The sequence below is a fragment of the Coregonus clupeaformis genome, chromosome 5 (assembly GCF_020615455.1).
Source record: "Coregonus clupeaformis isolate EN_2021a chromosome 5, ASM2061545v1, whole genome shotgun sequence".
In the NCBI taxonomy this organism is placed as follows: Eukaryota; Metazoa; Chordata; class Actinopteri; order Salmoniformes; family Salmonidae; genus Coregonus; species Coregonus clupeaformis.
In genome coordinates, this window is record NC_059196.1 from 20,153,674 (window position 1) to 20,178,792 (window position 25,119).

General features: G+C 45.3%; 1 protein-coding gene across 1 annotated transcript in view; it reads left to right on the forward strand.

Annotated features, from left to right (window-relative positions):
• The window catches only part of LOC121561697 (aminopeptidase RNPEPL1), a 31,518-nt gene extending 12,146 nt beyond the window's left edge, over positions 1–19,372 (forward strand). Inside the window, exons 3-11 of the mRNA XM_041874224.2 lie at positions 2,462–2,613; positions 5,655–5,771; positions 6,837–7,072; positions 7,233–7,346; positions 7,505–7,617; positions 7,717–7,825; positions 7,989–8,213; positions 9,318–9,460; positions 17,433–19,372. Coding sequence (XP_041730158.1) covers positions 2,462–2,613; positions 5,655–5,771; positions 6,837–7,072; positions 7,233–7,346; positions 7,505–7,617; positions 7,717–7,825; positions 7,989–8,213; positions 9,318–9,460; positions 17,433–17,723 — 1,500 coding nt within the window. The 3' untranslated portion in view covers positions 17,724–19,372. The remainder of the gene's footprint in view (positions 1–2,461; positions 2,614–5,654; positions 5,772–6,836; positions 7,073–7,232; positions 7,347–7,504; positions 7,618–7,716; positions 7,826–7,988; positions 8,214–9,317; positions 9,461–17,432) is intronic.
• The last annotated feature ends 5,747 nt before the right edge of the window (positions 19,373–25,119 follow it).

The following is a 25,119-nucleotide window of genomic DNA, read 5'->3' on the forward strand; positions in this document are numbered from 1 at the left end:
CTCGGGGATAGCCAATCCAGATTCAAATCCCCTAAAAAACTGAACAGAAAAGGGGTTAAACACTCAGAAATAGCACCAATAGCATCCGCCATGGCGAATTCGATAGCTCAAATGGTTGGTAAGTTGTCACGGAGGGCGGTCACGTGTGTTTGCAAGCAGAGGATCACTGGTTTGAGCCCGGAATGGGAACAGGGACAGTGGAGGAAGCTATACTGTTAGCAGCACACTGACGTCCGTTTCACTAACAGATGTGAGAAAGCGAGGGTGTGTTTGCTAGCCCACGGTGTCATGACGTCATTCACCCTCCCTGTCCCTAAGACCTGAACTACTACAAAGGGTCCGCGTCCAGGGTGGGTCATACCGGGAATTAAACAAGGCGTTACATACAATAGGCATAAAAGTGGGGGGGAAAAAACAAAAAGTATTTTGTTTGTTCAAGTAATACCTTGTGTCATTTCAATGTGTTCTCTTGTTTTGTGCCTATGGAAGAAACAGTGGTGTAGTGCAGTGGCGTGTCCAGAACATTTTGAATGGGTTGGCCAAGGTGGGGCACTGACCCAGTTTAGGGGGCCATAAAATGTTGAACCTTAATCGATGCAAGGTGGATTTTTTCAATATAATTATAGTGGTTCAATGCGTTAAATGCTTCAGCTTACGTTTGGTACATTCCCCTGTTCAAATAAATCAATTCTAAATCAAGTCTTCTTACAGTGTTTGCATTCAAGGTCAGGATTTTATATAAGGGTATTAGCACACAGCAGTAAATTCACTTGAAAGTGCTGTCCAAAGTGCTAATTATATTTTTAATGGGACCTCCTTTATGGGCTTTATAGTAAAAACCTGCAATTTAACTGTCAAAATGTATTACCTTTGAATGTGTCATGAACACAACCAGTCATTATGTTTTCATCTGATTGTCACTTCAAAAAGTAGGTTAAGTAGATTACCTGCGCATGTTCATCTACTCCAAAATAAGTCCAGCATCCGAACAGTGCACTGTGCACCCACCATTTGAATGGAAAGGGACATCTATTACAAGTACCATAAGTGTAATGAAATTCAGCCTACAAAGTGGTGTGTATTAATGAATGCCAAGGGAAGCCAGGCTTCTCCAAAAATTAAGAATAAAAATATAAACTAACGTATACAATTATTTGTTATTTGTGTCTCTCTGTGTTTCATAATTTCCTTGAATTCGCAAGGCAAACATGTAGTCCTTTTATCTGACATCATCAGATACATGGACTAAACATACTAAGACGGAGGGGCACTGTTTCGCTCGCTCTGATGCTTTCTCCGGTGAGATGAGTCTTGCTGTCGGTGTACATCTTGGTCAAAATTATAAATATATTCAGAGATGACCTATCAGATCTAAGAATTTGTGGGTGGGCCACTGGGGTGGTCAATCACCTTTTTTTTTACATTTACATTTAAGTCATTTAGCAGACGCTCTTATCCAGAGCGACTTACAGTTAGTGCATACATTATTTATTTATTTTTTTATACCCCCGTGGGAATCGAACCCACAACCCTGGCGTTGCAAACGCCATGCTCTACAAACTGAGCTACATTCCCTGCCGGCCATTCCCTCCCCTACCCTAGACGACGCTGGGCCAATTGTGCGCCGCCCCATGGGTCTCCCGGTCGCGGCCGGCTACGACAGAGCCTGGATTCGAACCAGGATCTCTTTTTTTTTACCACTACATCACTGGGAAGAAAACCCTGGCTCAGTGATATCAGCTTCGCATTGCTCTGTTCTCTCTCTTTCTGTCTTTGTCTGCCTGTCTCTCTCTCTCTCTCTCTCTCTCTCTCTCTCTCTCTCCATTTTTCACACTTATTCACCCCACTGTTTTTGATTGAATGCAAATAATTGTATTTGTGGTGTTTGAAGCTGTAGTGTTGATTCTGTAATTTGTAGTTTATTAAATTTTTGCTGATCATTTTGAATTTGTTGTATTGTTGTCCTCAGGGCACCATTGTAAATGAGACACTGGTCTAATGGGTTTCCCTGAATAAGTAAAAGTTCATTAAATAAATAAAAATACTGTAAATCTCACTTGGCGTTTTAATTCTCAAACCTAATCTCTTGTTATAATCTCCCTTCCACCCCGTTAATCTCACTTTATTATAATCTTAATCTGGTTTATTTGCTCTCGCTCTCTCTGTCTGTCTTGGTTTCTCTCCATTTTAATCTGTTTTGTCTAAATAAAATGGCTTTTATAGAATTACACCACTGTTTCTTTAATCTCACTGTTAATCTCACTCTGCTTTTCACAATCTACATCTCACTTTCCCTTCTGTAGTCTCGTTAGCACTCCTTTTCCTGTGAAACTCCTGCTTTGACATAATCTCCCTTTGTCACCAAGAGCATCAAAATTAGTTTCATCATCTTTTTGTGTTGGTGTGCATGTGTGAACGTACATGTCTGTGTGTGTCCATGCCTGTCTGTGTGTGCGCGCAGGTGCCGGAGGGTGTGACGGTGTTGATGAGTGCCTCCCGTAGTGCCTACTCCAAGCAGGACAGGGTGTTCCAGTTCTCCATGGAGTACCCCGTCCCAGCCTACCTGGTGGCCCTGGTGGCAGGGGACCTGCAGCATGTTGACATCGGCCCCAGGTCAGTGGGAGTGACCTGACCTAGGTCCAATACATTCATTTGAAAGCTACAGTGTTTCCCAATTATCTCTTCTTCCTCCCAAAGTGTACACTTGTTCATTTCTCTTACACACTGATTTGAAAGGAAATGACTGGTATATATGGTGGAAACTCCCACTAGCCAATGCCTCCACCAATCCAAAGCTTTAAGATTTGTGGGAGGTAGTGAATGAGGAGTGTAGACTTCAGGAGAAATATACTTTATTAGAGATATTATTGTGATTCTTTTGTCATGAATGTGTCAAACTCCAGTCCTTGAGGGCTGCAGTTACTGTTGGTTGTCGTTCCTCCCTTACCTTTTAATTGATCAATTAAGTCATTGATTAGCGAGGAAGTCCACACACCATTGTTTCCTAGGTCTAAGTCGGACACCAATATAAAGGAAAGAACATCCAGCTGATACTGCGGCACTCCAGGACTTGAGTTTGACGCCCCTGTACTGATCCTATGCTTCTGCATGTGTCAATGTCCAGACCTTCACATATTTGCCCTAGTGACCTAATCAGCAGCATCACATGAGATTTTCACATGCAATGGGGCGATTCCACGCCAGCGTGGACGGGAAATATTTTTGGTATCTCAAATTGTTCTGGCAATTCTGACATAAAAACTTAAATGGGAGGAAGAATGTTCAATATGCTTTTTACATTTGTATCACAAACCATTTTTGAGAAAATCATGATGAAAGTGGCCATTTTAAGCTCCTTTTAGAACTATACATGCCTTCTGTAAGACCCTATGATCAAATCACATTTTATTTGCCACATGCGCCGAATACAACAGGTGTAGACCTTACAGTGAAATGCTTACTTACCTTAACCAACAATGCAATGTTTTTTTAAGAAAATCAAAAAAAAGTGTAAAGTAAAAAATAGAAAATAGAAAATAATTAAAGAGCAGCAGTAAAATAAAATAACAGTAGGGAGGCTATATACAGGGGGTACCGGTACAGAGTCAATGTGCAGGGGCACCGGTTAGTCGAGGTAATTGAGGTAATATGTACATGTGGATAGAGTTAAAGTGACTATGCATAAATAATAAACAGAGTAGCAGCAGCGTAAAAGAGGGGGTGGGGTGGGGTGGGGTGGGGGGTCCGGGTAGCCATGATTAGCTGTTCAGGAGTCTTATGGCTTGTGGGTAGAAGCTGTTAAGAAGGCTTTTGGACCTAGACTTGGAGATCCGGTACCGCTTGCCATGCGGTAGCAGAGAGAACAGTCTATGACTAGGGTGGCTGGAGTCTTTGACAATTTTTAGGGCCTTCCTCTGACACCGCCTGGTATAGAGGTCCTGGATGGCAGGAAGCTTGGCCCCAGTGATGTACTGGGCCATACGCACTACCCTCTGTAGTGCCTTGTGGTCGGAGGCCGAGCAGTTGCCATACCAGGCGGTGATGCAACCAGTCAGGATGCTCTCGATGGTGCAGCTGTATAACTTTTTGAGGATCTGAGGACCCATGCCAAATCTTTTCAGTCTGCTGAGGGGGAATAGGCTTTGTCGTGCCCTCTTCTGTCTTGGTGTGTTTGGAACATGATAGTTTGTTGGTGATGTGGACACCAAGGAACTTGAAGCTCTCAACCTGTTCCACTACAGCCCTGTCGATGAGAATGGGGGCGTGCTCAGTCCTCTTTTTCCCCCCCTGTAGTCCACAATCATCTCCTTTGTCTTGATCACGTTGAGGGAGAGGTTGTTATCCTGGCACCACACGGCCAGGTCTCTGACCTCCTTATAGGCTGTCTCATCGTTGTCGGTGATCAGGCCTACCACTGTTGTGTCATCGGCAAACTTAATGATGGTGTTGGAGTAGTGCCTGGCCATGTAGTCATGGGTGAACAGGGAGTACAGGAGGGGACTGCACCCCTGAAGGGCCCCCGTGTTGAGGATCAGCGTGGCAGATGTGTTGTTACCTACCCTTACCACCTGGGGGCGCCCGTCAGGAAGTCCAGGATCCAGTTGCAGAGGGAGGTGTTTAGTCCCAGCGTCCTTAGCTTAGTGATGAGCTTTGAGGGCACTATGGTGTTGAACGCTGAGCTGTAGTCAATGAATAGCATTCTCACATAGGTGTTCCTTTTGGACAGGTGTGAAAGGGCAGTATGGAGCGCAATAGAGATTGCATCATCTGTGGATCTGTTGGGGCAGTATGCAAATTGGAGTGGGTCTAGGGTTTCTGGGATAATGGTGTTGATGTGAGCCATGACCAGCCTTTCAAAGCACTTCATGGCTACAGACGTGAGTGCTACAGGTCGGTAGTCATTTAGGCAGGTTATCTTAGTGTTATTGGGCACAGGGACTATGGTGGTCTGCTTGAAACATGTTGGTCAGTGAAGACACTTGCCAGTTGGTCAGCATATGCTCGGAGTACAAGTCCTGGTAATCCGTCTGGCCCTGCGGCCTTGTAAACGTTGAACTGTTTAAAAGTCTTACTCACATCGGCTACGGAGAGCGTGATCACATAGTCATCCGGAACAGCTGATGCTCATGCATGCTTCAGTGTTGCTTGCCTCGAAGCGAGCATAGAACTGATTTAGCTCGTCTGGTAGGCTTGTGTCACTGGGCAGCTCGCGGCTGTGCTTCCCTTTGTAGTCTGTAATAGTGCATAATACAGACAACCGTACATGATACAGACAAGATATTGGTGTCATTATACTCCTTATAGTGTGCTCTAAAGTATGAAGTATGTCTAGATTCTGAAAGTTTTCACAAATGTATTCAACATAAAAAAATATTAATATGAATATATCAAAACTACCCTTTTTGATTTTGTTCATTTTTAGACATATTGTTTAAAACGATAAACTCTACAAGTACATTACATTTCCAGAGTGGGCTGGCATGGAATCACCCAAATAACATGTAATTTCTATTATCTATCTATAGTGGAAACGTTTCACCAAATGGAAGCAAACGATCCGAAACGGGGAGGGACCTACCCGAACTTGTCCAATAAGAATTTTTTTTGCAATGGTTTGCACTAATTAATACAACCCTTCTCTCTTCCTCTGGCAGGAGCCGGGTGTGGGCAGAGCCGTGTATACTGACCTGTGCTGTGAGCAAGCTAGGAGGTAGCGTGGAGCGCTGGCTGAACGTGGCCGAGGACCTTTTCGGACCCTATGTGTGGGGAAGGTTAGAGCAATACAGTTATTTGTTGCATGACACAAGAATCTCAACATCAAATATAGAACAATGCATGAGGGTACAGGTCAAGGTTTCGTGACACACTTATGCATACACACACACACACACACACACACACACACACACACAAACTTCAGATACTCTGTCCCTTAGGCCTGGGTGAGTTGGAGTGTCTGTGTTTGTCCACGGCCTCTGTAGTATTTGGTGGAGTTGGTTTGGTTAGCTAGCCATACCAATTAATAATATAGATTACAGACAGAACACACAGACTCCCCAAAATACACTTACTTGCCAAATTCACATGGCTAGACAGTCTTCAGATTTAAATTGTACAGTGTTCGCAGTTACAGAAAAAAATTCTGCATATCTACAGTTTACATGAATTGTTAACTATACAGGGCTTTTAATAATAATAATAATAATAATATGCCATTTAGCAGACGCTTTTATCCAAAGCGACTTACAGTCATGCGTGCATACATTTTAATTTTTTTTGTGTATGGGTGGTTCCGGGGATCGAACCCACTACCTTGGCGTTACAAGCGCCGTGCTCTACCAGCTGAGCTACAGAGGACCACATGCTAGGGAGAGGAAAGATGGAACTGAAACCATACAAAAACGTGCTATAAAAGAGAACAAACCAGAACACTGTACCAGTCAGTCAATTGAAATTGAAATTTAAGTATGAAAACTGTATGCACTCACTAACTGTAAGTCACTCTGGATAAGAGCGTCTGCTAAAAAATGACTATAAAAAATAAAAAATTGAGGAGGTACATTTCATGTCATGTCATACATTTAAAAAGTGATGTTACTTCCTAATGAGAATTGTACGATTCTTTAATTGAATTTCAATGCACTTCCTGGGTTGCGTCCCAAATGGCACAATATTCCCTATATAGTGCACTACTTTCACCCTATTCCTTATATAGTGCATTTCTTTTGACATCAAAACTATTGCATAATATAGGGAATATGGTGTAATTTGGGAAGCAGCCCTGAATTGACCACATGACAACCATCGTATCATTCCGCCACGCTGGTCACACACAGGTACGACATAGTGTTCCTGCCTCCGTCGTTCCCCATCGTGGCCATGGAGAACCCCTGCCTCACCTTCATCATCTCCTCCATCCTGGAGAGCCGGGAGTTCCTGCTGATCGACGTCATCCATGAGATCGCCCACGGCTGGTTCGGCAACGCAGTCACCAACGCCACCTGGGAAGAGATGTGGCTGAGCGAGGGACTGGCCACCTACGCACAGAGACGCATCACTACCGAGGCCTACGGTGTGTATACGCACGCTCACACACACACACATCTAGGCACAGAGGCACATGGTGTGTATATATAGCATACACAGACACACCTAAGTACAGAGGCGCATCACTACACACACAAACAAACCAAAATGCCTACAGCTAATCCCCCGTCCCTGTGTTTCCCCAGGTGAGGCCTTCACCTGTCTGGAGACTGTGTTCCGTCTAGACGCCCTGCACAGACAGATGCGTCTCCTAGGAGACAACAACCCTGTCAGCAAGCTGCAGGTCAAATTTGAGCCAGGTATGGATGAAAGACTCACTCAGACACACACGCGCACACACAAACAGTCTGTGTAATTTAGCTTCACAAATAAAAACATATTTTTTTAAATGAGGACTACTGTTACTCTGTTTTCTTATCTTTTATTCTCTCCCTCATCTGTTTTTGTCTACCCTTAGGTATTAATCCCAGTAGTCTGATGAACTTGTTCACTTACGAAAAAGGCTTTTGCTTTGTCTCGTACCTCTCTCAACTCTGTGGCAATGTCAAGCGCTTCGACAGCTTCCTGAGGGTAAGAGAGCGCGTGAACACACACACACACACACACACACACAGAGACACACAGACACAGACACACCACATCACTTGAAACTGTGTCATGTTCTCTCAGGCCTACATAGAACAGTTTAAGTTCAGCAGTGTTGTGGCCCAGGACCTGCTCGATTTCTTCCTGGGCTTCTTCCCGGAGCTAAAGGAGAGCTGTGTGGCCCAGAGAGAGGGTGAGTCCGTCACTCACATTACCAGTTCATGGGAAAAGGACATATACGCCCACCAAACTTGTTCAAGTGCTGGATAGCATTGTCGAATTGTTGTCTGTTTTTGAGTGAACCCACAGAACTGAAGAGGTATATACTTGTTCCTCGCTCTCTTTCTCCCTCTCAGGGTTGGAGTTTGAGCGGTGGCTGAACGGTTGTGGCCCCCCCCTGTGTGAACCGGACCTCTCGGCTGGTGGGGTTCTGACCGGTCCCGTCCAGAGTCTGTGTGACCTGTGGGCCAGCGAACCCCCGGACCCTGAGGCCATCGCAAACTTTAACCTCTCCTCTTGGAGCACCTTCCAGACTGTTCTCTTCCTGGACCGACTGCTGGACCGCTCGCCCCTCTCACACGGTAGGTACCAGACCATGAGCCGTATGTATAAAGCGTCTTACTGTAGGAGTGCTGATTTAGGATCAGTTTTTCCTTTCAGATAATAATAAGTAAGACGTACAATGAGGGGAAAAAAGTATTTGATCCCCTGCTGATTTTGTACGATAGAATAACAACAACAAAATCCAGAAAAACGCACGTCAAAAATGTTATAAATTGATTTGCATTTTAATGAGGGAAATAAATATTTGACCCCACTGCAAAACATGACTTAGTACTTGGTGGCAAAACCCTTGTTGGCAATCAGAGGTCAGACGTTTCTTGTAGTTGGCCACCAGGTTTGCACACATCTCAGGAGGGATTTTGTCCCACTCCTCTTTGCAGATCTTCTCCAAGTCATTAAGGTTTCGAGGCTGACGTTTGGCAACTCAAACCTTCAGCTCCCTCCACAGATTTTGTCACCTTCTCACCAAGCTGCTTGGCGATGGTCTTGTAGCCCATTCCAGCCTTGTGTAGGTCTACAATCTTGTCCCTGACATCCTTGGAGAGCTCTTTGGTCTTGGCCATGGTGGAGAGTTTGGAATCTGATTGATTGATTGCTTCTGTGGACAGGTGTCTTTTATACCGGTAACAAACTGAGATTAGGAGCACTCCCTTAAAGAGTGTGCTCTTAATGTCAGCTCGTTACCTGTATAAAAGACACCTGGGAGCCAGAAGTCTTTCTGATTGAGAGGGGGTCAAATACTTATTTCCCTCATTAAAATGCAAATCAATTTATAACATTTTTGAAATGCGTTTTTCTGGATTTTGTTGTTGTTATTCTGTCTCTCAAATAAACCTACCATTCAAATTATAGACTGATCATTCTTTGTCAGTGGGCAAATGTACAAAATCAGCAGGGGATCAAATACTTTTTTTCCCTCACTGTACATGGACGGGGGGACCTGATCCTTGATCAGCACTCCTACTCTGAGACACTTTATGAATACGGGCCCTTGCATAAAATACATGAGCGCCGTGTATTTCTGTGTTTTTGGGACTATTCCATTGGTTCCGTTGTACCAGGGAAAATGTTGCATAAATCAAGCTACCCCAGAGAGTGATGGGATGTTGTGTGTGTGTCAGAGGTTATGGGTCAGTTGTCACGCTGCTACTCGGCCCAGCTGGATGAGATGAACGCCGAGGTGCGGATCCGCTGGCTGCAGATCGTGGTGCGGAACAGCTTCTACCCTGACCTGCCCCGCATCCGCGGCTTCCTGCACAAACACGTGAGTGGTGACTGAACCAGACGGAGAGGGCACGTCCCAAATGGCACCCTATTCCCTATGTAGTGTGTATATATAGGGAATAGGGTGCCATTTGGGATGCAGGTAGAGTCACTATGGCCCTGTTCAAATACTACTGCTGAGCGGTTAACTATTTTTTTATTATTATTATATTTTTTTTTACAAATTGACTGACGTCGGTTCACTTATTTGAGTTCAATTTCGTTCCGTTTTTTTCTGTGAGCTCAATGTGTAGTTTCTCTAGAGAGAAATCAGAACAAATCCCGAACTGTGCGATGTAGTAGGGAGTTGTAGTTTCCAACAGGCCAATATTCTACATACACTACATGACCAAAAGTATGTAGACACCTGCTCGTCTAACATCTCATTCCAAAATCATGGGCATTAATATGGAGTTGGTCCCCCCTTTGCTGCTATAACAGAGTCCACACTTCTGGGAAGGCTTTCCACTAGATGTTGGAACATTGCTGCAGGGACATGCTTCCATTCAGCCACAAGAGCATTAGTGAGGTAGAGCACTGATGTTGGGTGATTAGGCCTGGTTTGCATTCAGCGTTCCAATTCATCCCAAAGGTGTTTGATGGAGTTGAGGTCAGGGCTCTGTGCAGGCCAGTCAAGTTCTTCCACACCGATCTCGACAAACCATTTCTGTATGGACCTCGCTTTGTGCACAGGGGCATTGTCATGCTTTGCAGTTAGCACTATGCATTCAGGCAGGTAGCGTTCTCCTGGCATCCGTCAAACCCAGATTAGTCCGTCGGACTGTCAGATGGTGAAGCGTGATTCATCACTCCAGAAGAACGCTACCTGGGGGGGGGCAAAAATGCAATTTCAGAATTTGGGGGCCCACCCGTCAATAGTGAAAGTTGTGCCTGTCAGCAACGGGTGTGGCTGAAATACAATGACCATAATCCATTGCGCCTACTTGTCCGGTCTGTGTGGGGCAGACACAGAGAAGGAAAGAAGAGACTGAAGAACGTGCGATCTATACACCTGTCAGCAACAGGGTGTGGCTGAAATAGCCGAATCCACTAATTTGAAGGAGTGTCCACATACTTTTGTATATATAGTGTATTTTAGCGCAGTAAAGGTAATTAACTACAATGACCATAATCCATTGCGCGCCTACTTGTCCGGTCTGTGTGGGGCAGACACAGAAAGGGAGAGCAGAAGGAGAGGAGAGACAGAAGAATGCACGATCGAGAGGGATAGAGAGTAGTTGCTTCCCGAGGTACTGTATTGGTATTCAGCAGTCATAAAAGTATGCCTTATTTACTTTAAAGAACTACTAAAATAGGGATTTTGTCAGACCGCATAGGCAACATTTACATTTACATTTTAGTCATTTAGCAGACGCTCTTATCCAGAGCGACTTACAGGAGCAATTAGGGTTAAGTGCCTTGCTCAAGGGCACATTTACGTCATTTAGCAGACGCTCTTATCCAGAGCGGCTCACAAATTGGTGCGTTCACCCTATAGCCAGTGGGATAACCACTTTACAAATTTTTTTTTGGGGGGGTAGAAGGATTACTTTATCCTATCCCAGGTATTCCTTAAAGAGGTGGGGTTTCAAATGTCTCCGGAAGGTGGTGAGTGACTCCGCTGTCCTGGCGTCGTGAGGGAGCTTGTTCCACCATTGGGATGCCAGAGCAGCGAACAGTTTTGACTGGGCTGAGCGGGAACTATGCTTCCGCAGAGGAAGGGGAGCCAGCAGGCCAGAGGTGGATGAACGCAATGCCCTCGTTTGGGTGTAGGGACTGATCAGAGCCCGAAGGTACAGAGGTGCCGTTCCCCTCACTGCTCCATAGGCAAGCACCATGGTCTTGTAGCGGATGCGAGCTTCAACTGGAAGCCAGTGGAGTGTGCGGAGGAGGGGGTGACGTGAGAGAACTTGGGAAGGTTGAACACCAGACGGGCTGCGGCATTCTGGATGAGTTGTAGGGGTTTAATGGCACAGGCAGGGAGGCCAGCCAACAGCGAGTTGCAGTAGTCCAGACGGGGAGATGACAAGTGCCTGGATTAGGACCTGTGCCGCTTCCTGTGTAAGGCAGGGTCGTACTCTCCGAATGTTGTAGAGCATGAACCTGCAGGAGCGGGTCACCGCCTTGATGTTGGCGGAGAACGACAGGGTGTTGTCCAGGGTCACGCCTAGGCTCTTCGCACTCTGGGAGGAGGACACAGCGGAGTTGTCAACCGTGATGGCGAGATCATGGAACGGGCAGTCCTTCCCCGGGAGGAAGAGCAGCTCCGTCTTGCCAGGGTTCAGCTTGAGGTGGTGATCCGTCATCCATACTGATATGTCTGCCAGACATGCAGAGATGCGATTTGCCACCTGGTTATCAGAAGGGGGAAAGGAGAAGATTAGTTGTGTATCATCAGCGTAGCAATGATAGGAGAGGCCATGTGAGGATATGACAGAGCCAAGTGACTTGGTGTATAGGGAGAAAAGGAGAGGGCCTAGAACTGAGCCCTGGGGGACACCAGTGGTGAGAGCACGTGGTGCGGAGACAGCTTCTCGCCACGCCACTTGGTAGGAGCGACCGGTCAGGTAGGACGCAATCCAGGAGTGAGCCGCGCCGGAGATGCCCAGCTCGGAGAGGGTGGAGAGGAGGATCTGATGGTTCACAGTATCAAAGGCAGCAGACAGGTCTAGAAGGACAAGAGCAGAGGAGAGAGAGTTAGCTTTAGCAGTGCGGAGAGCCTCCGTGACACAGAAAAGAGCAGTCTCAGTTGAATGACCAGTCCTGAAACCTGACTGGTTTGGATCAAGAAGGTCATTCTGAGAGAGATAGCAAGAGAGTTGGCTAAAGACGGCACGCTCAATAGTTTTGGAAAGAAAAGAAAGAAGGGATACTGGTCTGTAGTTGTTGACATCAGTGGGATCGAGTGTTGGTTTTTTGAGAAGGGGAGCAACTCTCGCTCTCTTGAAGACGGAAGGGACATGGCCAGCGGTCAAGGATGAGTTGATCAGCGAGGTGAGGTAGGGGAGAAGGTCACCGGAGATGGTCTGGAGAAGAGAGGAGGGGATGGGGTCAAGCGGGCAGGTTGTTGGGCGGCCTGCAGTCACAAGTCGCAGGATTTTATCTGGAGAGAGAGGGGAGAAAGAAGTCAAAGCATAGGGTAGGGCAGTGTGAGTAGGACCAGCAGTGTCATTAGACTTAACAAACGAGGATCGAATGTCGTCAACCTTCTTTTTCAAAGTGGTTGACGAAGTCATCCACAGAGAGAGGAGGGGGGGCGGGGGGAGGATTCAGGAGGGGAGGAAAATGTGGCAAAGAGCTTCCTAGGGTTAGAGGCAGATGCTTGGAATTTAGAGTGGTAGAAAGTGGCCTTAGCAGCAGAAACAGATGAAGAAAATGTAGAGAGGAGGGAGTGAAAAGATGCCAGGTCGGCAGGGAGTTTAGTTTTCTTCCATTTCCGCTCCGCTGCCCGGAGCTCTGTTCTGTGAGCTCGCAATGAGTCATCAAGCCACGGAGCTGGAGGGGGAGGACCGAGCCGGCCGGGAGGATAGGGGACACAGAGAGTCAAAGGATGCAGAAAGGGAGGAGAGGAGGGTTGAGGAGGCAGAATCAGGAGATTGGAGGGAGAAGGATTGAGCAGAGGGAAGAGATGATAGGATGGAAGAGGAGAGAGTAGTGGGAGAGAGAGAGCGAAGGTTGCGGCGGCGCATTACCATCTGTGTAGGGGCAGAGTGAGTAGTGTGGGAGGAGAGCGAGAGAGAAAAGGAAACAAAGTAGTGGTCGGAGACATGGAGGGGAGTTGCAGTGAGATTAGTAGAAGAGCAGCATCTAGTAAAGATGAGGTCAAGCGTATTGCCTGCCTTGTGAGTAGGGGGGACGGTGAGAGGGTGAGGTCAAAAGAGGAGAGGAGTGGAAAGAAGGAGGCAGAGAGAAATGAGTCAAATGTGGACATAGGGGAGGTTGAAATCCCCCAAAACTGTGAGGGGTGAGCCATCCTCAGGAAAGGAACTTATCAAGGCGTCAAGCTCATTGATGAACTCTCCAAGGGAACCTGGAGGGCGATAGATGACAAGGATATTAAGCTTAAATGGGCTAGTGACTGTGACAGCATGGAATTCAAATGAGGAGATAGACAGATGGGTTAGGGGAAAAATTGAGAATGTCCACTTGGGCGAGATGAGGATTCCTGTGCCACCACCCCTCTGACCAGATGCTCTCGGGGTATGCGAGAACACATGGTCAGACGAGGAGAGAGCAGTAGGAGTAGCAGTGTTATCAGTGGTAATCCATGTTTCCGTCAGCGCCAGGAAGTCGAGGGACTGGAGATTAGCATAGGCTGGGATGAAGTCAGCTTTGTTGGCAGCAGAACGGCAGTTCCAGAGGCTGCCTGAGACCTGGAACTCCAGGTGTGGGGTGCGTGCAGGGACCACCAGGTTAGAGAGGCAGCAGCCACGCGGTGTGGGGCGTTTGTGTAGCCTGTGCAGAGAGGAGAGAACAGGGATAGGCAGAGGCATAGTTGACAGGCTGTAGCAAATGGCTACAATAATGCAGAGGAGATCGGAATGAAATGAAAACATCTGGGAGAGTAGAGAGCAGGGCCACCCTCACCAAAAACTTCTACCTCAGAAACTATAATTGTTTCACTGAACCACCCGAACAAAAACTCTACCAACTTCCACCTTTAGAAATCAGAATTGTTGTGAACCACAGCGGTTCAATGTTTAAAGGAATAGACTCAACCCACTTTATTCAGCTAGCTAACTATGACACCATAGCTAACTAGCATGCTAGCATCCAAAAACACACAGTTTAGCACCAACACTTGCATCCAAGAACACACAGTTTAGCACCAACACTTGGTCACAACAAACCACCAATAGTGTGTTAACACACTAAGCAGATAATTCGTGTCCGTGTCTGTTGGCTAGCTAGCAATGGCCACTGTGTTGACCTTGTTTGAAGAACGGCTAGCTAGCTAGCTTCGTGCTACCCCCGGCACCGCCGAACAACAATGCCAACCCACAGTAACTAACCACAACAGCCCACGATGCCTAGCTATGACGCCATAGCTAACTAGCATGCTAGCATCCAATAACACACAGTTTAGCACCAATACTTGGTTACAACAAACTACAAAGAGTGTGTTAACACACTAAACAGATAATTCATGTCCGTGTCTAGTTTCTTTCGTAACGCAGCAAAAATTAAACGTTGGCTAGCTAGCACATTAACATTGGAAACAACTCTCCACCGTTGCACTAAACAGATAATTACCAATAAACGTTACCAGTAGCTACCCGCTAGCTAGCTAGCATACCAAGAGTGTGTTAACACACAAAACAGATAATTCATGTCCGTGTCAAGTTCCTTTCATAACGCAGCAAAAAAAATTAAACGTTGGCTAGCTAGCACATTAGCTAGCACATTAACATTGGAAACCACTCTCCACCATTGCACTAAACAGATAATAACCAATACACGTTACCAGTAGCTACCCGCTAGCTAGCTAGCCTCGTGCTTCGCCGGGCTCCGCCGTAACAATACTTAAACAATACGTAAACAATACTTACCTACAATAATTGCCTACGGCAACCTACCTAAATAAACTACCTACCTACGATCTAAATACATGGTTTAAGCTTTACTCAACACCATATGAGAAGCCACGCTTACCTCCTGCTAGAGAAAACACAACCTCTCCCGACGAAGTCAGCACCACAGCGGCAACAACTCTATAGAGATGAGGTGATGACTTGGAATGAAATAATAAAGTCATCAAATAAAACAAATGTAATATAAACAACAACTGAAATATTTGTATAATGTAATGTGAATGTAATAAGTGATAAGTAGTAATGGGCAGTCACTACCATCATGGGACTTTTATTAGTTGTTGTATTCTGTGTTACAGCGTTCAACCCGTGAATTTAATGTTTTAAAAAGTCAAAGGGGCGGTGCAGTTCAATGTGATTTTCCTGTTTTTTAAATGATATTTCTACACTATGAGGTCGAAATAACACTCTGAAATTGTGAACATTATGATAATACCCATTTTTGTGTAAGAGCGGTGTAAGAGCTCCCAGCCTGTTCAGTTGGGATGGAACTTTTGGCCCACATCATGATGTCACAATGTGATCTGATTATAATAGACTAATGACTGTTCATCTCGGTAAGGGGGTGGGCTCTAGACAATCCAATCAGCCAATCAGGGCTGTTACGTTAATATCTTCAAAGATTTTCCTAACGATCAGTCTGAGCATTTCAAGGGCCAAGGGAGGCTCAGGAAAATAAAAGATACAAAATATATTTTTTGGGGTTATTTTCATGAAATGAACAGTGATTTATTAGACATACAGTGATGATTTAAAAATAAAGTTACAAAGCTTTTTCGACATGGGTCAGCATCACTAACTGATACAATCCGTTTCCACTAGCATTGCTATATTCTACAAAGACGCTAGCCAGGATATTCTGGACGTTGCTAAATAACCAGCTAACAAACTGAACTATCACTTTTTTTTATCACTAAACAATGCATCCTTCCTTCCTCATATACTTACAATAATCACGGATCTATAAGTAATTGGTTAGGTGAAAGCAAGGTTACCACCCTATTACTTTCCAATTCAACCAATTCAAGATCTGTAATTAATTCATGGAAGATAGAAAAGCAGGATGTGTTTATACAGGGACTCTGACTGATCTATCTGCAGCTAGATATTTGTAAGTCAACTCGATGACTTTCCATCAGGGTTTCCCAAACTCAATCATGGGGCCTACCAGGGGCACGTTTTAGTTTTTGCACTAGCACTACACAGCTGATTCAAATAATCAAAGCTTGATGATGAGTAGTCATTTAGCAGACACTTGAGAGCGGCTTACAGGAGCAATTAGGGTTAAGTGCCTTGCTCAAGGGCACATCGACAGATTATTCACCTAGTCATCTCGAGGATTTGAACCAACGACCTTTCGGTTACGGGTCCAACGCTCTTAACCGCTAGGCTACTAGTATTTAAGGGGAGGGATGGCAGGATGGGGATGGAGGGAACATTTCAACAAATGTTTCCTAGAAGATTGAATTAGATTATACTATTCTCCATTCAGACACTAATTTGGATTAAATGTAGCATTTATTTATTAAAATGTAATATTTATTTATTACAACAACACACATAGAAGGCCCTTCATTTACAGTTGAGCTTTTTCTTTAAAAATAGCCTTTAAAATTGTTTTTTTTATAACACTGCTTTTATGCTGCAAGCCGAGTAACCCAGGCCATTCACTCCAGTTCTAGGAAGTCGAAGCAGAAGCAGTGAAATTACACCGTCAGGCAGGCTGTGGACACTTGAGTATTTATTTGAGTGTAAATGGGTGACAGGAAGTGGTGATTTCTCAGTTGCGCATTATATAGGAGCTACACTGGGGCATCAGGAAAACAGTGTGGTTTTTACCTGCTACACTGGACACGTAACTTTTGGCCAACGCAAGAAGATTGTTCTCAGGCCTGAGCTGCACCTCAAAATCTTTAAAATAGAACCAGAGTGTAATTCTGCACAGAGCGGCGTGAGGCTCTCATGGAGCCAGCGTGCTTACACCCAGGTTTTTATTTAAATTAATAGGGGTGTCTCACACTCTGCAGAAGTTATGAGTCTAGTGTAGCAGGCCAGATACTCGTTTGTAATGGCCAAATGGCATCAAACGGTGCGTCTCCCCTCAGCAGTTAACATTCTCCATAATGACACTGTGTGTAATGCTATGTATGTTGTGTGTCTAATTTAACAATTCAAAAAAGCACTTGCACATCTGTGTTAGCTTTTTTCAGGTGCATGGGAATAATTTGATAATATCTGGCCAGTGTCTTTAAAAAAAATGTATTCCAACTTACGTGTCGGCCTGTTTTGCGGCAGAGCTTTTAAAGACACATTTCTATTTTTTTGAACATGTAATGCACAGCAAAACAATTTTAACCTTAGCTTGTATTTTTATCTTATCAGACGTCGAGGATGTACACGGTGCCACTATACGAGGACCTTTGTTCCGGGGTGATGAAGTGCTTTGCGGCCGAGGTTTTCTACCAGACACAGGCCCGCCTCCACCCCAACCTCCGACGGACACTCCAGCAGATCCTGTTCCAGACCAGCGCCTTACCCACCACCACCTCTGTCCCCTCCCTGCTACACCCCACCCCCTCGTCCCCCAGCCCCACCCCCAGGGGCCAACCAGGGCCTGCCGACCCCCCCACTACTGGTACTATCGCACTACGTGACGTCAACGTGTCTGCCTGAGAGGCCCAGAGAAGAGAGACATACATACACTGTGAGAGACATAGAGAGAGGGGGCGGGGCGGGGGGTGGGGGGGCATGTTGAAAAAGGTGAAGAACTGGAAGACTTGAAATGACTGCAGTGTCAGCCAGCCATCATCCGTGCTTGACTGAGACTGACGGGGAGTGATGAAGGACCAGTGGGTTCATACACATGCACACACACATGCACACGCAGTTACACACATATGCACACTATGTGTGTGTAAATGCGTATTTATATATTGAGTCTGATTTTTGTAAGCTAACCTTTGAAGCCTCTCTGGGAAGGACAATGCTGTGTGTGTGTGTGTGTGTGTGTGTGTGTGTGTGTGTGTGTGTGCGCGCGTGCGTATGCGCTTTATGAATGGAGGTAGCCATCTATTGACTGTTTGCACACATGTCGTGGAATAGATCAAATACATCGAACGGCTGGGGGTCCCTGAGGAGAGGTTTGAGAACCGCTGCCATAGGGCTATGGTCAAAAGTAGTGCACTACATAGGAATGGCACTATGGACCCAAGGGCCCATAGCATTTGGGACGCAACCTCCGTATGCTCCGTTCAACACTACACACTTTAACCTTGCCTTTTAATAATTACAATCCATTATTTCCACATTTGGAATATGCAACAGGAAGGCTTATCCAGGAATGGAAGTGGAATTCCCCCCCTCACTCTCTTCCCTTTACACCTGGGCTGTGTCTCAGTAGTCTAAACATCCTTCCTCGCCTCGTCTCCTTGCCTTCATCTGCACTTATCTGAAATTATTGAAGATTTACTGAAATGAAAGTCCAGTCGGCTCAATGATGGATTGGGCTTATTTTACAGTTTAGCTTTTACTTATCAACTCTCTTAAGTAGGGAAGGATGGTAGGCCTACTACTGTACACTATTGAGACGCAGCCCCATAGTGCAAAACCCTCTCCCGTAGGGTTGTCGGTGAGAAGGGAGAGGGTAAGGCCACACATGTGCCTTCAAACTGGAGCTCTGCTATTCATCTGGGTAGCGTTCAGTCATGTAACGTGCATTCACCTACCCAGGTGGCGTGACCTTCCGATGGGAATATATTGAACAGACATGCTTCTTTGTCCTGAAGAATAGGGATTCGTTGTCGGCTATATAGAAGCCATTTCTTATGTTGAGATCGAACGTGGCACCCTCCTGAAAGCAACCCTTGTCAACAGTGACAGTGTCAGCCTTCTGGACTTCTCTTGTTCAGGCTTTCTTGCCATTTCCAAAGCTATAGATAATTTCGATTCTGTGATTGACTAAAGAGGGGAGGGTGTGTGTTTGGGGGGGGGGGGGATGTCAATGACGTATTAATGAATGGCTGGGCTGAAATGTTAACAATTATTTTGTACACATTCTGTTTAAACGTTTCCTCCCAACATTATTATTTATGAATTGTGAACGGGCTGTACTTCTCAGCATAGCAATGTGAGGGGCAGAATGTTTGTGTTTTGATGATTACATGAGATTACATGGTTAAACGGTGACTGCACTGGCATTCTTCAGCTATCCTCTGATGCCTTACTTAATAATGTACAGTATTGTTACTGTACAACACAGAGGGGATAGACTAGCAGGTTTGTCTCCAATGTTTTACAAGTCATAAAAAAGCCTTGACACTCAACATTGACATTTGCCTCTAGACCGGTGCTTTTTAAAACAAACTGCGGTGATATTGTGAGTAAAAAGGAAAAAGTGTAAACTCAGGTGATGTAGGCCGATTAGTCCACAAGAGGGCACACTGATGCTTTTATATTTTAGGCCTAGCGGTGGCATCTGCATGGCACTTGGGCCCAGTTTCCCAAAAGCATCTTAACGCTAAGTTCATCGTTAGAATCTTCGTAGGAGCATCGTTAAATCTTCAAGCTGTTTCCTAAAACTATCGTTAGTAAAGTTGCACTTAAATAAAGGGGGCATATAAGCAGACAATGAAAGCTCTTACAATATTCAATCATTACATTTCTCTAAAACAGGTTATAGGCTACATGTGCACCACCAAGTCAAAACAGTAGGCTAAGTTATGAGGGGGGGAATGGGACCAAATTATTAGGGTGAGGCACATGGGCAACTAACAGCTTACTACACAACATACACTTAGTATTACTTTTTAGCTACAGTATACATATCTCCCTGGCATATTACATCATTTATGCAGCAGCATACAATACATTTTTGGACTCACCTTGTTGTGCTGTGCTCACTTGAACAGGAAAGTGGAGTGGCGGTCCTTGTGGGAAAATTTTGTCATCAAAGTCTGTCATTCTCTGGATAAACATTCAATACCATGGGCCAGAAAAGTTGGAATACATTGGCCATGCTTTCAATCCAGCATGACTTCTGCTGTGTTCAAAACAACTGGAAACTCGGAACTGGGAAATCTCAGACTTCAGTGAGTTCAAGACAACTGGGAACTCCGAAAAAAAACAAGGTTGATTCATGACGTCAGTGATCTTCAGGTCGGAGCTCTAGAAAGATGCCTGAGTTTCTGACTTGGAATTCCGAGTTGGATGACCGTTCAAAACGTATTTTCCCAGTCGGAGCTCGTTTTTTTTTTAGCTAAACGTGGGCCTCAAAACAGGTCGCCACTGACCACACCGAACAGTTACTCACTAGAACTGCCTCTGCAACGCAATGCTGCAAGGCAATCACAGCGTTCCATTGGAAATTAATATACTTCTGGTGTACCAAAATACAATGACGCTGTCGGTCTGATCGAGGCATTATCGCCTCGATCACACCTACAGTGTCATTGCGCAAAATGGTACGCCGCATCATCTGGATATGTGTGCAACAAAGGTTCAACATTCACCTTCTGCTACCATTTCTGTCAAGCTATCTACGCATACAATTTGATGCATACGTTCAATAAATCCAACATATGCAACACACAGAACGCACTGCAACTGCCTCTGCAACGCAATGCTGCAAGGCAAATGTAGTATTCCATTGGAAATGAATGTACTTCTGGTGTACCAAAAAGCAATGACGCTGTCGGTGTGATCAGTGAGGGAAAAAAGTATTTGATCCCCTGCTGATTTTGTACGTTTGCCCACTGAAAAATAAATGATCAATCTATAATTTTAATGGTAGGTTTATTTGAACAGTGAGAGACAGAATAACAACAAAAAAATCCAGAAAAACGCATGTCAAAAATGTTATAAATTGATTTGCATTTTAATGAGGGAAATAAGTATTTGACCCCTCTGCAAAACATGACTTAGTACTTGGTGGCAAAACCCTTGTTGGCAATCACAGAGGTCAGACGTTTCTTGTAGTTGGCCACCAGGTTTGCACACATCTCAGGAGGGATTTTGTCCCACTCCTCTTTGCAGATCTTCTCCAAGTCATTAAGGTTTCGAGGCTGACGTTTGGCAACTCGAACCTTCAGCTCCCTCCACAGATTTTCTATGGGATTAAGGTCTGGAGACTGGCTAGGCCACTCCAGGACCTTAATGTGCTTCTTCTTGAGCCACTCCTTTGTTGCCTTGGTCATGTGTTTTGGGTCATTGTCATGCTGGAATACCCATCCACGACCCATTTTCAATGCCCTGGCTGAGGGAAGGAGGTTCTCACCCAAGATTTGACGGTACATGGCCCCGTCCATCATCCCTTTGATGCGGTGAAGTTGTCCTGTCCCCTTAGCAGAAAAACCCCCCCAAAGCATAATGTTTCCACCTCCATGTTTGACGGTGGGGATGGTGTTCTTGGGGTCATAGGCAGCATTCCTCCTCCTCCAAACACGGCGAGTTAAGTTGATGCCAAAGAGCTCCATTTTGGTCTCATCTGACCACAACACTTTCACCCAGTTCTCCTCTGAATCATTCAGATGTTCATTGGCAAACTTCAGACGGGCCTGTATATGTGCTTTCTTGAGCAGGGGGATCTTGCGGGCGCTGCAGGATTTCAGTCCTTCACGGCGTAGTGTGTTACCAATTGTTTTATTGGTGACTATGGTCCCAGCTGCCTTGAGATCATTGACAAGATCCTCCCGTGTAGTTCTGGGCTGATTCCTCACCGTTCTCATGATCATTGCAACTCCACGAGGTGAGATCTTGCATGGAGCCCCAGGCCGAGGGACATTGAGTTATTTTGTGTTTCTTCCATTTGTGAATAATCGCACCAACTGTTGTCACCTTCTCACCAAGCTGCTTGGCGACGGTCTCGTTTTTCTGGATTTATTTGTTGTTATTCTGTCTCTCACTGTTCAAATAAACCTACCATTAAAATTATAGACTGATCATTTCTTTGTCAGTGGGCAAATGTACAAAATCAGCAGGGGATCAAATACTTTTTTCCCTCACTGTAGGTGTAAATTACATACATCAAATTTAGTTTTATATTGGATATTCAGTTTTATATTGGATATTCAGTTTTCTCCCATCAATAGCTATTGAATCAAACATAGTATATTCTGAATTGGGATGAGGGAGAACAATCCACACCTTTGTTGAAATTTAGATTTTTAAGATTCTTCCGGATTTCAATCTTCAATCAATCAATCAAATGTATTTATAAAGGCCTTTTTAAATCAGCAGATGTCACAAAGTGCTATACAGAAACCCAGTCTAAAACCCCAAACAGCAAGCAATGCAGATGTAGAAGCACGGTGGCTATGAAAAACTCCCTAGAATAGCAGGAACCTAGGAAGAAACCTAGAGAGGAACCAGGCTCTGAGGGGTGGCCAGTCCCCTTCTGGCTGTGCCGGGTGGAGATTATAAGGGTACATGGCCATTAAGGCCAGATTGTTCTTCAAGATGTTCAAACGTTCATAGATGACCAGCAGGGTGAAATAATAACACAGTGGTTGTAGAGGGTGCAACAGGTCAGTACCTCAGAAGTAAATGTCAGTTGGCTTTTCATAGCCGAGCATTCAGATGTCAAGACAGCAGGTGCGGTAGAGAGAGGGAGTGTCAAAAACAGCAGGTCCGGGACAAGGTAGCACGTCCGGTGAACAGGTCAGGGTTCCCTAGCCGCAGGCAGAACAGTTGAAACTGGAACAGCAGCACGCCCAGGTGGACTGGGGACAGCCAGGAGTCATCAGGCCAGGTAGTCCTGAGGCATGATCCTAGGGCTCAGGTCTTCCGGGAGGGGAGGGAGAGCGAGAGAATTAGAGGGAGCATACTTAAATTCACACAGGACACCAGATAAGATAGGAGAATTACACCAGAAATAACAGATTGACCCTAGCCCCCCGGCACATAGACTATTGCAGCATAGATACTGGAGACTGAGACGGGTGGGTTGGGGGACACTGTGGCCCCGTCCGACGATACCCCCGGACAGGGCCAACCAAGCAGGATCTAACCCCACCCACTTTGTCAAAGCACAGCCCCCACACCACTAGAGGGATATCAACAGACCACCAACTTACTACCCTGAGACAAGGCTGAGTATAGCCCACTAAGATCCTCTCCACCGCACGAGCCCGAGGGGGCTCAAAACCAGACAGGAAGATCACGTCTGTGACTCAACCCACTCAAGGTACGCACCCATCCTAGGGACGGCATGGAAGAGCACTAGTAAACCAGTGACTCAGCCCCCGTAATAGGGTCAGAGGCAGAGAATCCCTGTGGAGAGAGGGGAGCCGGCCAGGCAGAGACAGCAAGGGCAGTTCGTCGCTCCAGTGCATTGCCATTCACCTTTGCACCCCTGGGCTGGACTACACTCAATCATAGGACCTACTGAAGAGATGAGTCTTCAGTAAAGACTGAAAGGTAGAGACCGAGTCTGCGTCTCTCACATGGACAGGCAGACCATTCCATAAAAATGTAGCTCTATAGGAGAAAGCCCTGCCTCCAGCTGTTTGCTTAGAAATAGGGGTCTTGTGACCGTAAGTTACGTGTAGGTATGTACGGCAGGACCAAATCAGAGAGATAGGTAGGAGCAAGCCCATGTAATGCTTTGTAGGTTAGCAGTAAAACCTTGAAATCAGCCCTAGCCTTAACAGGAAGCCAAACTACTGTAGAGGCTAGCACTGGAGTAATATGATCAAATGTTTTGGTTCTAGTCAGGATTCTAGCAGCCGTGTTTATCACTAACTGAAGTTTATTTAGTGCTTTATCCGGGTAGCCGGAGAGTAGAGCATTGCAGTAGTCTAATCTAGAAGTGACAAAAGCATTGGATTAGCTTTTCTGCATAATTTTTTGACAAAAAGTTTCTGATTTTTGCAATGTGACGAAGATGGAAAAAAGCTGTCCTTTAAATATTCTTGAGATGTTCGTCAAAAGAGAGATCAGGGTCCAGAGTAACGCTGAGGTCCTTCACAGTTCTATTTGAGACGACTGTACAACCATCAAGATTAATTGTCAGATCCAACAGCAGATCTCTTAGTTTTTTGGGACCTAGAACTAACATCTCTGTTTTGTCCGAGTTTAAAAGTAAGAAATGTGCCGCCATCCACTTATGTCTGAAACGCAGGCTTCCAGGGTAGGCAATTTTGGAGCTTCACCATGTTTCATCGAAATGTACAGCTGTGTGTCGTCCGCATAGTGGTGAAAGTTGACATTGTGTTTCCGAATGACATCACCAAGAGGTAGAATATATAGTGAAAACAATAGTGGTCCTAAAACGGAACCTTGAGGAACACTGAAACTTACAATTGATTTGTCAGAGGACAAACCATCCACAGAGACGAACTGATATCTTTCCGACAGATAAGATCTAAACCAGGCAAGAACTTGTCTGTGTAGACCAATTAGGGTTTCTAATCTCTCCAAAATAATGTGGTGATCGATGGTGTCAAAAGCAGCACTAAGGTCTAGGAGCACTTAACCAGATGCAGAGCCTTGGTCTGATGCCATTAAAAGGTCATTTACCACCTTCACAAGTGCAGTCTCAGTGACTGAAGCATTTCGTATACATGATTTGTCTTCCGGAAGGCAGTGAGTTGCTGCGCAACAGCTTTTTCAAAAAAATGTGAGAGGAATGTGAGATTCGATATAGGCCGATAGTTTTTTTACATTTTCTGGGTCAAGGTTTGGCTTTTTCAAGAGAGGCTTTATTACTGCCACTTTTAGTGAGTTTGGTACACATCCGGTGGATAGGGAGCCATTTATTATGTTCAACATAGGAGGGCCAAGCACAGGAAGTTGCTTTTTCAGTAGTTTAGTTGGAATTGGGTCCAGTATGCAGCTTGACGGTTTAGAGGCCATGACTATTTTAATGAATGTGTCAAGAGATACAGGATTAAAAACTTGAGTGTCTCCATTGATCCTAGGTACTGGCAGTTCTGTGCAGACTCAGGACAACTGACCTTTGGAGAAATATGCAGATTCAAAGTGCAGTCTGTATTTTGCTTTCTAATGATCATGATCTTTTCATCGAAGAAGTTCATGAATTTATCACTGCTGAAGTGAAAGCTATCCTCTCTTG